The sequence below is a fragment of the Astatotilapia calliptera genome, chromosome 22 (assembly GCF_900246225.1).
Source record: "Astatotilapia calliptera chromosome 22, fAstCal1.2, whole genome shotgun sequence".
NCBI lineage: Eukaryota > Metazoa > Chordata > Actinopteri > Cichliformes > Cichlidae > Astatotilapia > Astatotilapia calliptera.
The window spans coordinates 11,690,936-11,708,286 of record NC_039322.1 but is presented as its reverse complement, the minus strand read 5'-3'; the positions used below and the strand labels follow the sequence as shown (position 1 = coordinate 11,708,286).

The 17,351-nt window shown below is 39.5% G+C and overlaps 1 protein-coding gene across 9 annotated transcripts in view; it reads right to left on the bottom strand.

Annotated features, from left to right (window-relative positions):
• Nucleotides 1-17,351, bottom strand: part of LOC113014099 (sodium bicarbonate cotransporter 3-like) — a 61,310-nt gene that overhangs the window by 15,227 nt on the left and 28,732 nt on the right. For 6 of the 9 annotated variants that reach the window (XM_026155409.1, XM_026155405.1, XM_026155401.1 and 3 more), the window contains exons 2-11: nucleotides 14,989-15,070; nucleotides 13,134-13,280; nucleotides 11,581-11,719; nucleotides 7,915-8,075; nucleotides 7,547-7,735; nucleotides 6,127-6,486; nucleotides 2,690-2,805; nucleotides 1,743-1,900; nucleotides 289-376; nucleotides 40-186 (exon numbers count right to left, since the gene is read on the bottom strand). In XM_026155409.1, coding sequence (XP_026011194.1) covers nucleotides 40-186; nucleotides 289-376; nucleotides 1,743-1,900; nucleotides 2,690-2,805; nucleotides 6,127-6,486; nucleotides 7,547-7,735; nucleotides 7,915-8,075; nucleotides 11,581-11,719; nucleotides 13,134-13,280; nucleotides 14,989-15,070 — 1,587 coding nt within the window. The remainder of the gene's footprint in view (nucleotides 1-39; nucleotides 187-288; nucleotides 377-1,742; nucleotides 1,901-2,689; nucleotides 2,806-6,126; nucleotides 6,487-7,546; nucleotides 7,736-7,914; nucleotides 8,076-11,580; nucleotides 11,720-13,133; nucleotides 13,281-14,988; nucleotides 15,071-17,351) is intronic. The other 3 variants (XM_026155403.1, XM_026155404.1, XM_026155408.1) reach the window with 3 other exon arrangements.

The following is a 17,351-nucleotide window of genomic DNA, read 5'->3' as shown; positions in this document are numbered from 1 at the left end:
ATACACCTGATATAAAATGTGGTAGAGATCCTAACTTACCTGAGATGGGACATTCTTGGGTGGCTCAATTCGAATTGTGGGATCCCACTCTCCAGGAGGAAGGACAGTCACCTGATCAAGGAACTCATCTATCCCAGAGAGTAGATCAGTTCGGTCTTTGGCCTTGTATGCAACGTCGTGGAAAATCTAGAAAATGAAATATATTTGGAGAATGGTTGCACAATTCAATTAACATTTGAAAAAGATAAAATAAGATAAAATTCAAATAAATGGCAGTGTCCTTCTCACCTCGTCTGTCATTAGCGTGGCCATGGATCTGCCAATTTCATGGTACTGTGGTCCTTTGCCGTGAGGACCCAAAAGCAGGAAAAGAAACCTTTCAACAAGAAACAGATTAATTAAATACACTTAAACTGATGACAGTGATACAAACTGCATTCAGTCTTTCTTAAATTTTTGAGGAGCTGGTTTGTAGCTCCGAAATAAAAAAAGAAAAAAGGTGTCATCTCATGCTATGTATTTATGCTCCCTAGAGGGCACAACAACAGCACAAGCCCAGACATGTGAGATCAAGAGCAGAACCTCAGCTAACCTCACCTAAGGGAGCTACTTTACAAGTATGGAAGTACTTTGGCTATTACACCACCAATAAAGCGCAACACTTTGAAAAATGTGCAAGAAAAATAATTAAAGGTGGAAGCAAATTTGTTTCATCACTTGAGGTAAAAATACACTGTTGATTGCATCCAAGCTAAGAAGCCACATGAGGAGGAGATACCGACAGCTGGTGAGGTGCGACCCAAACATAAACAAATGACTCAACCGAGCAATGCTGGATCTGGCTATTTGCCCTCCATATGACAGACAGAGCAGACAGTGGATAGAAATTACTGATGTGGTTAACTTTTGTTTGCAGGCTTTAAGAAACTGGTCAAAGTTTTTTCAGTTTATTTTTATTTAACCAGGAAAGAATATGACTCAAGATTAAAATAGAGTGTCCTAGTAAAGAATCGGTTTATCATAAGTTGAATAAATTAAATCCACACAGCAGTTAAGTACGAGTAATAAAAATAACAGAAAACAACGAAAACACCTAAAAAACCTAGGGTACTTTTTTTTTTTTATTTGCAATAGACTTATGTTGCATCACTACAATGGCACTGCAAGAGCCTTGCAGCAATAGATTCACACTTCAAATTAGACAGTCTGACACCAGTGACAAAAATAAGGGTGAAGAATGCCCTTCATTTTGTCTGCACTAGCTGCTACTTACTGCAATCTCCCATAAAACATTCAGTATGTTTTTCTACATCATCATTAATGTCTTTATTGCGAAGTATGATATCATTTCGGGGCTATATAGCTATATAACAATTTGCATTGTTTATGTTTGTTTGTTAAGCCATCAGCCTTGTTGTTTCTTCTTTTGATCGCTTTACTTCTTCCCATGTTGATTAGAAAAAAACAAAACAAGCGTTGCCCACATTTTTGCACACCATGCTACTAATTTTTTGCCCAATTATATGTTTCAAGATTTGTATCCAGGCATTGCAAAGGGTTGTGTATGATCACAGTCATGGTAAATCCACAGGTTATAGTAGGTCGATGTGATAGCAGCATTAACAAATTATTTAAAAAGTCTGCTTTAAAAAAAACTAACTTTTCATATTTGGTGTGTTTTTTTAATGACAAAACTTTAGGCAAAGAAAAGACCTTATGTGATACAATTCTTAAAAACTTACCTTGTGGGCACAGGCACCTCAGTAAGGCCTGTGATAAGGACTGCAGGTGACAGTCGAACAAATGCAATTATGGGCTTCTCCAGGAAGTCCACTTCTCCCACTAGCACATTGGAAGCCTCAGCACCCGGGGGAATCTTTTTCATGAAATTCATGTCCACCTGAAGTCAGTGAAATAGTAAAATCATACATACAGATCTACACAGAAGAAAGAGCTTAAAAAAGGTATAATAGACTTGGAGCCAGTGGAAGTACAGACATGTGAAAAGAGATGAAGATATGGAAATGAAAGGAATGGCAGCAGGTCAGTTGGATGCTATGATAATAAATGAATTATAAGGGGATTTGAGAGCAGCCTATAGAACTACATAGTACTGAGCAAAGATTGTCCATTGATTTTATCCATTTCTTATTATGTTCCTCAGATAAATGGCTTTTACTGCTACGCTAAATAAAAATAGACCCGAGCATGGCAACATTTTGTTCCTCTCTGTGTAAAAGGGTCTGTGCCTTCATCTCCTGTGACTCATGCAAACACAGCACCTTATTTTTTGGCAGTTATGGATGCTTTCATATTGACAAGTGCTTATGGCAACCTGCCATTTTACTTAATGGATGCAGACCTAGAAAATGGTAGGATGAATGGGAGCCATGCTACGGATTTCCAAAACTAAACAGTTATGTAACTTTTACTTTGATGCTTATTCTGCATCCATTACAGGAGGAGCAATGATTAATGCCTTTTACTGAGCCCAGAAGAAAAAGGCTGACAGGTATGTGATGTTGGCGCTCATAGAGGCTGTTTTCAATGGAGGCCATCGAAATGACTGAACATCCAGAAACTGAAGGAAAAAAAACAAAAAAAAACAAAAAAAAAAAAACACTGATGGCTCAGTCATGGGTCCCTCCACCACGGACTGTTTCTGTGCTCAGTACTGGGGATAGGTTACCTTGCTGAAGTCGACACTGCTGCTTTCTCTACTGACCCCTACTTTGGATGGCCGCCTATCCATTGCCTTGTTGCTATCCAGATTGTTTGGGACGGAGTTCTGAGACACCAGTGGTCCTGGGATGCAAAAGAGGAGAGAAAAAGACAAAGCGGCGGTAGAAAACGTGTAAGTACAAGGCAGGAAATGACGGCAGGAGACCAGCTGTGAGGTCTGCCATGAACGCTATCTGTCATGTGATTAGTAATAAGATTAATAATGATAATAACAACTTTTAATAATTAAAGTAAGTGCCATTAATTTGCCTGTCTAATTATGAAGAAGATTATATAATGATATGCGTACTTCTACTTTACAGCATGGGCTCAACAAACGTGACGCAATTGTGGAATTTAATCACTCTATGCAAACAAACCTGATACAAAGCGAATCACACTTTTTAAAAAAAATTTAGTATTACAGTTTAAATAAGTGTTTCAACTTCATATTTCTATATTCAGTTTTAAAGGGAAAATTAAACACTGTATGTGCTCTTAGCTAAGTGGCCTAAGGAAATTTGCTTTAAATGTTCAACCAGATCAGTTCTGCAGTTTTTTGGCTCCAACATACTGCGCCAAATGTTTAAATAAAAAAAAAAAACATATGCCGGAGCTGATTAAAGATTAGTTGAATCTATTTTATTATGTTATTTTTCTGTCAAGTGAAATGATTTCTTCCACGAAATCCACTAAATGTGATACAGAGCAGCAACGATGTGACAGCTCTTCAGAGGGAAGATGATATTTGACACTACAGTATTCCTGAATGCTCCCAGTCTGTTGAGCTCATGCTCTGGCACTGAAGTTACTCCTGCTTGGCTTGAATTCATGTCGGCTTTGCTCTAAAGGTGAATGGAAGTGTTTGATGTCCTGGCAGATCAAATGTTAAAACTGTCATTTCTGTGGACGACTGGTTGCACACTTTATGCGATCTGAGCCATACCAGATACAGGAACCGCTAGCACTTTATGCGAGATGAGAGAGGGAGATGAAATGAGGGAGTGCTGCATATAAAGCGATATGCATATGCATACTGTCCTCTGAAATTCTTTTATCAGGTTTTTCTTCATTTCCACTTCCACAAAAAAATAAAAGTCATCAAGAAATAATTAAGCAAACATAAAAAACGAAATACACCACAAGTCAAAGTGAAAATGTATCATTTCTGCCAGTGATTTCTGGCCACTGATTCATACCCTTGAACTGTACCCTGGAGTAACCCCAGTGAATGCTGGGTAGCTGGGACTGCTGAACAGAAATGTGATTGCTCACATACCTGACAAAGCCTCTTGAAATATGGGAGGGATTAGTTTAGGTTGTGTCTGCCAGCACACCTCATTCAGGAAGGCTAAGCCCTGGAATGCTCCACCACACCAGCCTTTTAAACAGTGGTGTCACAGCACTACCTCATTCATATGCAAAAAAGTAGCACAGATGTCTGAAATTACCGACTGGCGGAAATTCCAATAAAAGACAAAAAGAAGATTAGAGGGTACATTTATAGCACCTGTAGGAATACATGTACAGATCTAAAATAATATAATTTGTTATATGCATGAAGGAGTTTTAAATGCAACTACTGTAATAATAACAACAACTCTCTCTTTTAACGTGTAACAAGTGGAGTGCAGTGAGTCCCTGAATGGCCCGTGTAAAGGTATTTTACACATGACACGAGCACACTCAATGGGTGCATGACATTTACACATAAATAGCCTCTTGTCAACTCAATATCTACAATACCTTCACTCTATGTATTTGTAACATGTAAGCTAGACTTCAAATAGCCTCCAGACATGGCATATACACTTATACAGCTGTTAGATAATTAGCCATTTAGCTCAACGGTACAGTTTCTACAACCTCCAGCCAACACCAGATGACATTATTAAATTTAATGATTTGAAAGTGGAAAGGCCTGAAAGCCTCCTCTGAAGCCTGCTCTTAATTCTATGTATTTCCCCAGGAGGGGGTACAATTACAGAAGCTTGTCAGCTATAATAAGACCTCCCTAACCTTTCAGATTCAGCTCCCATCAACTGAATGCGGATTCTAACAGCCCATACTTTGAAATGGAGCCATTCCCAGAATGAAACAAACACAGACGTACATACACACATGCACACAGAGTCTAATAATAAATTAAAACCGCTTGGTTCGGGAAGAACAAAAAGTCACAGTAGGTGCCAGTGTGACGGTACATACAGTACCAACACACCAGCTCTAATCACAGGCTTATTTTTGGCCACGCTGCTGGCACACATTGCTCTCTCTACACTCTTAGACGGGTAAAAGAATGTTTATCTTTGGAACTGATGCCAAATGATGAGAATGGGTGCCAAATGATGCAATGGGAAAAGCACAAGTTGAATGACATTTCAGTGAAATCAAAGGAGCAGTCGCCTGAGGGCAAATGCTCATAGCTAAAAGGATTTAGGATGTATTGCTAGTTTTGTTAGTTCCAAAACACCACCACAAAAGCAAAAGAAATGTCCCAAGGCTTCTGCAAGATTTGCATCAAACAACAATCAATAAGTGCTGCTCTAACTGTGCAAAAGTCCCCAATTAATTGATGGGAATGTATTCTTTATACAGTGCTGTGAGTCACTGACAACAGCAGGACAGCACAAAAAAATAAAGGCCAGCAGCTCCAGTTAACGATGCCCACACTAAGAATGGCTAAAGTGGGTTACAAAAACTAGGCAGCATTTTTCAGCTGTACCTCCACAGAAAACATACAGAACACACTATCAAAAGATTTATGTGACACCAGTGATAAGAGTTACACTTTCCCTGTTAATACATTTGGATTTTTTTATAAACATATCTAGCCTACGTAATTAATGCTGTGCAACTCTGAACTGCAGAAAACGAAGATGAACTGAATGACCTATTGGGCTGATAAACTGCTCATTGTGAAATAAACCCAATAACAAAACCCCTTCAAACAAGTTTTTCAACTAATAAATGTGAGTCATGGTGAGCAGAATGTGTAAACAAAAACATGAAAAGACAGATGACGAAGTATCGGCACAAGATTTTGGGGGTAGCTATGCAAACACAAGGGGAAGGTGTGAAGATGGACTCAGCTAAGCAAGGCATAGATGCTTAGAAAATGTGTGGAGCAAAGTTTAAGGGGCAAAACAGGGATGAGAGATAGCAGAAAGGAACAGGCTGGTGGAAGAGATGAACAGAAGGGAAGGGAAGCAGAGGTTTCATCAGTGAGTAATGTCAAAACGTTTATTGATATATATACACAGTATTCAGTGAGTGAGCCTTGCTGTGGATTAATTATGAGATGGACGCAAGGTTGGAAGTTAACAGTGAGCAGAGCTTTCATGCTAGTGCTAGTGTTCTCTGTTCAAGCTGTGACTCACACTGGCAGGCTACACAGATATTTGCCTTCTAAGGGCAGCAGCTCAACGCTCTGGGATGCTGAGGATGCTCGCCGGCTGAGCTGTGGTGATACCGCCTCTTCTTCTGGTGGGTCCTCATCCTCTGGAGGAGATACCACAACCTCAGGGATGCCTTGTGGGCCGAGGACTACGCCCTGTCTGTGTGATGGGCTCTGAGAACGGCGTAAAGCCTGAGGGGTGGTAAAGGGAGAAGGACCTGGGAAAAGCCCAGTGTTGGAAGAAGAAGAGGGCAGCAGGTGGTTGAGCAGAACGGAGACTCTGGACTCTCGTCTCTGGGACAGGTTGGATACGGAGGATGCTGTCCCTGGCTTGTGGAGAGAAAGACGTGAAGAGGACAGGCCCTCTCCTAACAGAGGAGACAATGGCAAAAAAAAAAAAAAAAAAAAAAAAAAAAAAAAAAAAAGGGGGGGGGGGGGGAGGAGAGGGAAAGCAAATAGGGGAAAGAGGGGATTGAGGGAGGGATGGGGTGGGACAAGGAATAAGGAATGGAACAGAAGAAAAACATGTGAAGTTGCAGTACATCACAGAAATGGTATCTGAAGGAGACAGCAAGAAAGAGTGGGCAGCGATAGGGTGACAGAGGTGTAGTTAGAGATTCGTGCTTGCATAAACGTGAGCTAAAAGCATGGCTGTGTGCAGAAGAAGCCAAGAATGATTCAGTGAGGCATGTGGGAGGCTCTACAAGGGACAAACAACGTGTTATACTCAACTCCAAATAAGCCGGTCACACACTATGAGTGAGGCAAAGCTCCGAGTTCAGAAAGGCTTGCATGCAGGCGAGGATGAGTTAGCGCGATGTTGGTGCACTGCGAGGAAATGTGCTCTGTCACACACAGACCACTCATAAGTCCTACACAACACATTCATATAAACATACATATTTCAGACTGCAGCTGTTACCATCACAAACCTACAACGTGAGAGAATTCTGACCTCTCACATTTGCATTTCAGTTTTAATGCTGCGAAAATGCAAGCCCAACAAAAACCACAGACAGAGAAGTGGAGAATGGGATATTTCATTCATTGTTAAAACCTCAGGCATCTAACCCAAGATCCTAAAATGTGCAACACCACTGTGGCCATGCCTAGTCAAAAAACAAAAGATGCACACAATGCTGACTCCAGTTGCAGGTAAAGCGTTATTTCCTGAATGTCACACCCTGAGGAGTGAAAACAATTAATTCAAACCCCAAAGCCAGGCCAGCCATACAGGTTAGCACATAAATTAGCACTCAAATTTCTTTTTCACTAAGGGGACTGAGTGCTTCAACAATTTTACTCACTTTAAACCATCCACCTTCTACGCTGGCTTTGAGGGATTTGAACAGTGGATTTTTAAGAACAGTTCCCCAGTGGTGGAAAACATCGGAGAAAAAGAAATGTGAGTGCGCCGTAGGATCTCACCGTTCTTTTCAAGCAAGAGTGGGTCAGAATGTTTCTTGCCTATGTCAGCAATGGAGCGCACAAGTGGGATGCGATTGCTGAGCTTTCTCTCATTCTGATGATGGTGTTTCTTCAGCATTGCTTCCCGCACCTTGTCACGCAAATCCTCCTTCAGCTGCCCTGACGCCACCATGCTGTCTATCACCATGTCTGAGTCACACAATGTCAGCGGCAAAAACACAAACACACAAGAACACACAAAGAAGGTTATATATAGACCATTAAACATGTAATTATTATTGTAATAAATTCAATGCATTTCATAGTAATCGCAATGCTACCTAAAAAATATAACAATGATATGTAAAAGTCCTCTATTGTAAATTTACCTGCGATTTCCTCGATACTACTGGCCCTCATATCCAGCAAAACTGTGCCGTTAAGTATGCAGCTACGCAGTTCAAATAAGCTGTGCAAGGACAATGTGGCCACGTAAGGCTTACTCCACCTCTCACCACCATCTTCCACATCCTCTTCAAACTTCAGCCATCTGTAGGTAAGCGCCAAAAAACAGACATGTACAGAAAGATGACAATGTTTTATTTGTACCCACATACAAGCTGTATTGCAATTCAGTAAGAGTCTGTGCTGGCTTGCAAAGCCAAGATGCTATCCATCCATCCATCCATCCATTTTCTTCTGCTTATCAGAAACAGGTTCGGGGGGGGGGGGGGGGGGGGGGGGGGCAGCCTGAGGCAAGGATGCCCACACCTCCCTCTTCCCAGCCACCTCCTCCAGCTTATACAGGGGTAGACGTTCCCAGGCCAACCAAGAGATGTAGTCTTTCCAGTGTGTCCTGGAAAACACCTCACCCACGAGGTGCCCAGGAGGCATCCTCGTCAGATGCCCTAGCCACCTCATTGGCTCCTTTCAATGTGGAGGGTTAGTGGGTATACTCTGAGTCTCTCTCAGATGACTGAACTCCTTACCCCATCTCTAAGAGAGAGGCCAGCCACCCTTCAGAGATAGCTCATTTCCACTGCTTGTATCAGTGATCTCATTCTTTTGGTCACTATCAAGAGCTTTGCCTTTCTTCTGATCCCTTTCCTTACAACAATGAACCAATGCAGCATCAGGATTACTGCCACAGGCCCAATCTGTCTTCGAATCTCCCACTCTCTTCTCCCTTCACTTATGAACAGGAGCCCAAGCTACTTAAACTCCTCCACTTAGAGCAGCAACTTGTCAGCCAAGATGCATTTTTTTTTCTAAAGCACTGCAAATTAAGTTTCAGTTCAAATTATGTCAGTCTTTGAGATGCCAGGGAAGCTAGGTCGTCATTCGTAAACTTAGCACAAAAGTTTGTATTTGGTTGATTATTTCTTTGTTGTAAAAATGCTTTTTGTCAATAAATCTGCTCAACTGACAATCTAGGTTGAGAGTTGGGTATGTGGGTTGCACACATAAAAAACTTGCCAAATGCTAAACAGTTTATTCTCTGACCAAGACAACCACACTGACTTGCGACAAATGCTGGTTAAAGAATGTGATGCCATCCCACAGCAGTGTTTGACTAAGCTGGTGACCAGCATGAGGAGATGTCAGGCTATTGTGGCAGTGTATGGTTCTTCCACGTGCTACTGAGGCCCCTGTTTGTTCAATGAATTGTTAAATTGCCAATATGTCTTGTTTCTTCAGACGTCAATCATTCAATCCAATAAATAATCCAGACAAAAAGTAGAATAGGGCGTTTGGCATTGACAGAGAAGCAGAGGTGTGGACTCGAGTCACATGACTTGGACTCGAGTCAGACTCGAGTCATTAATTTTATGACTTTAGACTTGACTTGAAAAAATGTTCTAAGACTTGTGACTTGACTTGGACTTTTACACCAATGACTTGGGACTTGAATTGGACTTGAACCGGTTTACTTGAAAAGACTTGATATTTTACCCCAAATATAAAATTTAACATGCATATTATATAGAGATTGAAAATGTGACGTCATTCACGGGTAGAACCGCAAAGGATTCTGGGAACTCGTGGCAAGCGGTACTAGCGCACGCAGGCTTTCACTTAAATTAAGTTATACAGCGATAAAAAGAAACACAAAAATGTCAAGAAGCCGTTGTATTATTAACTGCAATAGCCGGTCGCATGACAGCCACGGGAAGCGGACGGGTAAAGAGATCGGTTGTTATCGGATTACGTCGTTGAAGAGAAATTGTTCAAGCCATGTTTCCGAAGTAACAAAGACGCGACGGATGGCCTGGATTGCAGCCATTCAAAGATCAAATATAACATCCCAGAACACTCCAGCTCACAGGTTAGTCTGCTCCAAGCATTTACACGAAGGTCAGTGTTTTTTAGTAGTTAATACGTCATTTTCATAACATAATTGGTGATATAGGTTACAAGCAAGTCTGGCGCTGAACAGAAATTGTCGCGCTATGCTCCTTTATTTATTGTGCATAAATAGTGAATTGTCCTGACACAATATTGCGTTTCGCTTCTGTTATTATGGTACATTGACAAAAACATATACTTTTATTCACAGGATAAAACAGGTTTTTTGTATCACTAATTGTCCAGTACGATTACAGCATACAGTATTATTGTCACTGCTACATTTCTGTGATGCTACCAGAAATTATTTCCACTACTAATTAATTACCGTTGAGCTCAAAGGTCCTATTAATAAACGGTTAAGGAATGTGTATTTATGACGACGATTTGTGAGACTGGTAAACTTATGATACGTACGATGGTCTTTCGTTCTACACGGTGCATTTCAAGGTCCTGCACCCATCCGTCGGTAAACTGTACCTGGGCTTGTTGCAGTGACCTGAAGTTACTAAACTTCATGAGTGTATGCACTCACTCCAAGAAGCGTATAATTATAAATATGCATATAAATATGCTAAGATGAGATAGCTGACTTCATCTAACTAGCAAATGTTGTCCAGGCTACGTTGGTGATACAGTTTTTTTTAATGTGTATATTTTTGTCATGCGATTTTAAAGCTGGTCCTACAACCGCATCCAAGAATAACATGCAGCTTATCTCAGAACTGTCGGTGAAAATTATTCTTGGAGCTAGGTTTAATTGAGCTGCATTTTAGAGAGGTGCAATTTCACAATTTGTGTATATTTTCTAAGTTCACTATTTTGTCATGTGTTGAGAAAAACACAGATTTTAAAATTACATGGTCTAATATTTACATTTAGCATATAACTGCAACATTATTTTTTCGTTGTTTTTTTTTTAAAGACTCGAAAGGACTTGAAATTCAAAGTTTCAGACTTGTGACTTGACTCGGACTTTTACACCAGTGACTTGAGACTCGACTCTGACTTGCCTGACATTACTTGAGACTTGACTTGAGACTTGAGGATAAAGACTTGAGACTTACTTGAGACTTGCAAAACAATGACTTGGTCCCACCTCTGCAGAGAAGATTCGGCAAGTTTTTCATGGGCACAATCCACATACTCAACTCTGCGGATCAACCAGTAAATACATTTTCCTTACAAATGTGGGACCATTTATAACAAACAGGCGGTTGCCAAGAAGCATTGTAACAACAAAGGAATCATCGACCAAATTTATTTACTTTTTTTTGCCAAGTTTATTTCAAACCACAGCAAACAACCCTGGAAATGTTTATGTATGATATTAGTTTAGTTTTCTTTTAATATCAAATTAAAATTGAGATTGTTCAATGAAAGAAATGTTTCAGGATTGCTGCAGATTCTGGGGGCATTAAAAATGCTGTGAAGGCATTATGGAATTATTCAATTGTCATTTAAAGTACTTCACAGTAGAAAAATTCTAAAGTTCACAATGATTTTTTACTGAGAAATAAGCCACTTAAGCTGATAGCTGTGATTATTTGTCAAAAAGACCTTAGGTAACACCTTCCCTTTTAAATCTAACTGAAAATTAATGGGTTTTTCTTTAAAAAGCCAATAGATCTGTGCTGTGGGCTTCTGTTCTGTCTTTTTTAAACTTCATATGGTCGTTATGCTGTTCACACTTTCATCTGCCTCCTAACCTGGCAGTCTCTCTCCACTCAGTGGCAGTGCCATCTCTAAAGGACAGCTCATCCATTTCGGTGAAGAGGTCGTGAGGGACGTGCTCCAGGTCATCATCCTCTGTACCCAAGATGAACTGTACCCTCTGGGATGGCGTGTCTAAACAGAAAGTGGAACAAAAGGCCAAGGTTCATTTTTGCAATAATTATAACAATAACAATAAAATTAAAGAAACTGAACAAACTGTCAGGAAATGCAGGGAAGATAGAAGTTTCCAAAATAAAGTATAAACTCAGAGCATTTTGGTTAGTGGCCCAATGTAAACAACTTTTCTTACTTCACAAGAAAATTGCACAGGGCAGATGTCTTATTCTTAAATGTTTATTTCAACTCTAAAGGATGATGTGGGAAAATGCTCTGTGAAAGCAGAGATTAAATCTACAATTATAAAGCCGGATGGATTGCGTCTATGTGTAGCTGGTCACGACAACCATCTATGTAATTGCTTTTCTTTGAGGAAGAATACCAAGAAGTGTGCTAAAGAGAATAATAAAACTCGGACGCTTTAGCAACTTCCTTTTCATGTCTGATTGAATTAAGAGATACAGTATTAGGATATCTGAAACCACAGAGAAGAAGGAAATAGATAAAGTATATTAGAAGACTAAACTCCACAGGGAGGCAGAAATTAAATAGTTGGAGTGAAAACGGGTGAGTTACTTTCTGTTAACACAAGGGTACATTGTGTGGTGATTTGGTGTCTATTACGCACTCAATATTAACACTTGATTTCCAACTGAAAAACATTTATTTTCTGGAGCAAAAGCAGATACTGAAACATTTTTATAAACATCCCGAACACACTGAAGTGTTTTAGTTTGTCATCTCTGTATCACTGTGATAAAGTGTTTTTATAAAACACATTTTTAGTCCTATCCCAAAAAGTCTACCTCAGAATATTGACACTTTAAATGATAAAACCGTGCTTTAAAAATAAAAGTATCTTTTGTTAGTTGCACTGTTACAAGGCTCGATTCAGTCTTTCATCGAGTTCAAAGTACTGCTTGGTTGCTTACGAGTCTTACAGCTGGAATGACGCAGCAACTTCAATCACAAATGCGTACGCACATCACTTAAAATGCCGGAGCCTTCAGTCTGTGAGAGGCCGTTCACAGCGGCCTTTAATGCCTTTTAGAGCTGCACTGTTTGACGTATGGAGAAAATCAGAGGGTTAAACAAAAGTAATTATCTAATTGCACACAGTGGCTACATTTTTTTTTAACTTAAGCTTTTTGTGGATGCTTTACTTAAAGATTTTATGTGGAGTTTTTCATTCATTATATTAAAAGATTCTACCTATTCTAGATTATAGGAGATTCTATTTAATATGTGAAGGAAGCCCATTAGTGTGCGGTAATAGATAAGGTAAGGTTCAAAGGTACACACTAGCTGCAAGCTACAATACTGTGGGATGGGATATAAGAAAACAGAGCAGACTAGAGAAAGAAAAGTAAAAAAAAAAATGGCATGTGATATGGATGAAATTGCAATTAAGTTCAAAATAGTCGCCAACCATAAGTAGGAGAATCCCTGCCATCTTCTTTCCCCTCCTCGGAATCTCTATTCTTCTTCTTTCTTTGCTTGTGTCCTCTGTGGCGATGCCTCCGCTTACTCTCCCTCCCAAGAGGAACATGGACACCCACGTACACTGCTCTGTGGCCTAGGAAAAGTAAAGATGCAATATCTATTGACACACTGTATTACACTGTGACACAGCTTCTAATCTGCAAACACTTTACCAGCACCAATAATTGGATGTGAAAAAAGAGATTCATTGAAATTTTATTAATTATTGTCTGCTTGTGTAGGAAATAAAAGGAGGGGAGAAACGCCATTCAACCTCCTTATGCATGTTAACATAATCATTTGTCTGCCAGAGGACACGGTGCAACTTACCTGTTCCCAACACACCTGTTTGGAAGCCACAAACACAAAAACCAGCAGATCCAGAGTAAAGCAGAACATAAATGAGTGAATAAATAACTACACATAACAAATATTATAGAAATCTGTTTCTATTTTGTGTATCTGAAAGGAAAGAAAATATTGTTCAATATATGAGGATATGATTTTTAAATCAACAAATCCTGGCTCAAGTTTAAATGACCACAACTGCTATACATCTTGTTATAATGGATCTACATAAAATTTGAACTTTTTTTCTCTTCGGATAAAGAAGTAACAGTTCTATATCTAGCAAACCTGACAGATTCGAGGTATAACTCCTCGGGTATAACGACAGCATACAGCTCACAAACCACATGTGCAGCAACATTATTTTGTGCATTTTTTCGTGGACAATCCCGACACTGCAACTGTGCAGAGTGGAAATGCTATAGTCATTTCCTGCATATCGGTAGCTTAAATTTTTAACTTATAGAAAAAAATAATTAGATTGTGGAGCAGATCTCACGGCACATATACCATTCAAGTTCTCACTTGAAAAGGTCATCCATGCTCTCATTTCAGACTTCACTACAATAATGCACTTTACACCAACCATCAGTTACTATAAAATGTACAGGCTAGAGTTAATTAAAAATTTAGCTGCCAAGCTTTAAAAACATAGCAAAAGGAGTGATTTTCTTGTTGGCTTTTAAAGCTCTACGCTCCTCTCAGGCTCCTGCTTCACATCTGCAAGTTGCCGAGCTTATATAGGGATATAAGTGGAATTAAACACTAATATTAAAAAACACTAAACTATGTTGAAAAAGGTTTACACTGTGAAAGCAGTATCATATTTCCAGGGACACACACATTCAAGAAAAAAAGGCAATTAATTTCTTTCCTATTCTTTTGAGAGCTTCAAATAAAAAAAAAATATGGAGGAAAACCATAAACGTGACACCCCACACCAGTTTGATCTTCTCTTCATTATTGTTACTGCGACAAAGGAGCCATATTGCAAAAAGACAGCACCCCATTTTCACCCTGCATTTGCTACCAATACCCTTTTCTTTGTAGATGAGTCATCGTTCTTTGATCTGAATGGGAGGAGGATTAAAATCAAGAGAAAAGGATTGAGCGTAAGGGACACAAGCACAAGTCTAACAGATGGAGACAAACACCGAGAGCAAAGACAACAGAAAAAAGGCGCAGGAGATGAAAGAGCATGAAGAGAAGAAAAAAAATGGACAGCTTAGCTGGACAGAAAGCAGAGGGCTCCAGCAGTGCCTTAAAACTGAGATAATACTGAGAGGAAGTTATAGTTATGGATCCACTTGAAGAAAGATGCTTTTACTTGAATCTTGAAAGTGTTTCCACCTGATGAGTGCTGGCTTAATCCTACATTTCCATTACACAGTAAAGCACAAGAAATATCAATAGTTGCAAGAAAAATACTTGTGGTCTGGCAGTTTTAAACTTACTTTCAAAATCGTCTTTCTCATAGTTTGAGAGAGTGGCGAAGCTCGTCTTTCCGTGGTCAACAATCGCCTCCTCATCTAGACCCTGACAAAAAAAAAAAGAAGAGGTAAGAAGCTAAAAGAGGATTGATGGTTTGCATAAGAAAAAATGTGTATTTTCACATTAGTTATGCATTTTTTGTGTTTTATTTTCCCATTTTTTATGATTTTTTTTAGAAAACTCGACCCGAAAAGCTTTTATGCTTTGATAGATGATCAAGGGACACCTTGATCACTCTGCAGGGGTTTAAAGCAGAAATAACAATGTCAGAAAATCACCTGTGAGGTGGGTGAACAAGTTGTTTTTGGATTTGTATATATACCCCATAGTCAATAATGCTGCAGCTTTGCATTTAAGCTCATAAGTACAACAAGCTTTTTGGTTTTACACACAGCTAATAGCTCATTTCCAGACCACTTAACATGGCAGTCAAGAGAATTAACTTTGCCAATGATCTGCACAAAAGTGCAATTACGGGCACTTAATGAGCAGTAGACAGATAACACATCTTATTTTCCCTCAATGAAATAACATAGTCAAACAGGTTAAATTTAGACCAAGTCTTTAACAACCCTGTCCACTGTATAATGCAGGACGGTATCACTTGCTGTTTTATTATCTATGTGCCATTTTCCTCAAACTAATTAGTCTGTATTGTACTATATATTAATTGTTGTAGTCCATGCAATTAAGGTTATGTTTCACAGCAACATCAAGAGGCTGGCTGGAGTCATTTTAAAAAAAAAAAGAGAGAGAGAGAGAACATGACCTTAGTGAACATAATTAGCTTGATATCACTAGCATGGACACATCTAGAGATAAGGAGTTTGCAACAGTGAGGACATAAAGCTGTCAGGACACATAAAAACAAAGCCACATATCATTAACATTTCTTTATCAAATAATAGCACCCATAAAATCAGTATTACAGCACAGCAGCACACATTATCACACATGTGCTATACTGGTGAGGACACAACTGCCCCATTGATCGCCCAGAGCATTAATCATTTACCAGTATAGGGGTAACCTGAACCTTCAACGTGAAGGCGGCCCAATCTTTACACTAACTTTAAACCAAACCGCACCTCAAAAAATGTGAAATGCTCTCACAAGTGCACAGGTGTAACGAGACAAATTCACACCTAAATAGACAAAAACAACAGACTTGAGAGATGCTTTGCTGGAAAAAGTCTGGGTGTGTCTAACACTGGAAAATACCAGGTGACACACATTGTACTGAGGCAACAACCACAACAATGAGAGGCGGGGGGGGGGGGGGGCAATTTGTCAATTGATTCTCAAATCAAACCCCCAGTGTCACTGTGAATCTATTCGGCAAATCAAACTAGGCAGATCAATTTACTTTAACCATTACACCTCTGAGACACTGCATTTGTGAAGGGGGCACCTCCGACAATTTCAATAACTTCAGCTTATTTGCAAGGGAGAAAATCAACAGAAGATGGGGTTGTCCCGTCATAACAGGAAAATATTACATTTTACCGGTACATAAAACATTACATAAATATTACATTTAAGGCTATTAAATAGCTGATTTAAATTTCACAATAGATATAAAAAGACTTCAACATCACAATGTGGCACAGGTTCCTGAGTGCTGTTGTATGTGTCAACTCACTGAGTGAGAGGTAAAAGTAAGAAAGAGCAGCTTCTGTCAGTGGTTTGACGCTACGTAAAGCAAATATTGAAACGGTTTCAAACACTTTCAATCAGTTTCACTTTTGACAAAACTAACATTAGGGCTGCTCAATTAATCGAATTTTAATCACGATTACGATCTGGGCTTTCAACGATCATTAAAAATGACTGAGCCAATTATTAGCCCCTCCCTCATGCTTTACTCTCGCGCTGCTCCGTGTGGCAAATCAAGCGCACTGCTCTGCATTTCGAACACGCGTCACAACAATTAAGAGGACCCGAGGGAAGCTCGGAAAGCTAAGCAGAAGTTATTTGGAGAGGAGTGGACTGCCGTTGGTTGAAAAGAGAGGTAAAAAAAAAAAAAAAAAACTTCAGTGGTGTGGAAACATTATGGGTTCGCGGAGTCAGACGTGGATCAAGTAGACACAGTGTGTAAACTTTGCTATGGTGTCGTAGCTGCACCACAGAGCAACACTGCAAAGTTTACATTTTTCATTTATTTCTTTTATTGCAAACATTTGCACTGTTATCAGTATTTGCACACTATTTTATATTATTTTTTAAAGTCATTATTCAATACATTGTTATTGTTAACCCTTTAAAGCCGGTCAGAGCAGCATGCTCGTTTTGTATAACTATTTTTAAATCCCTGTAGAACCTGAAC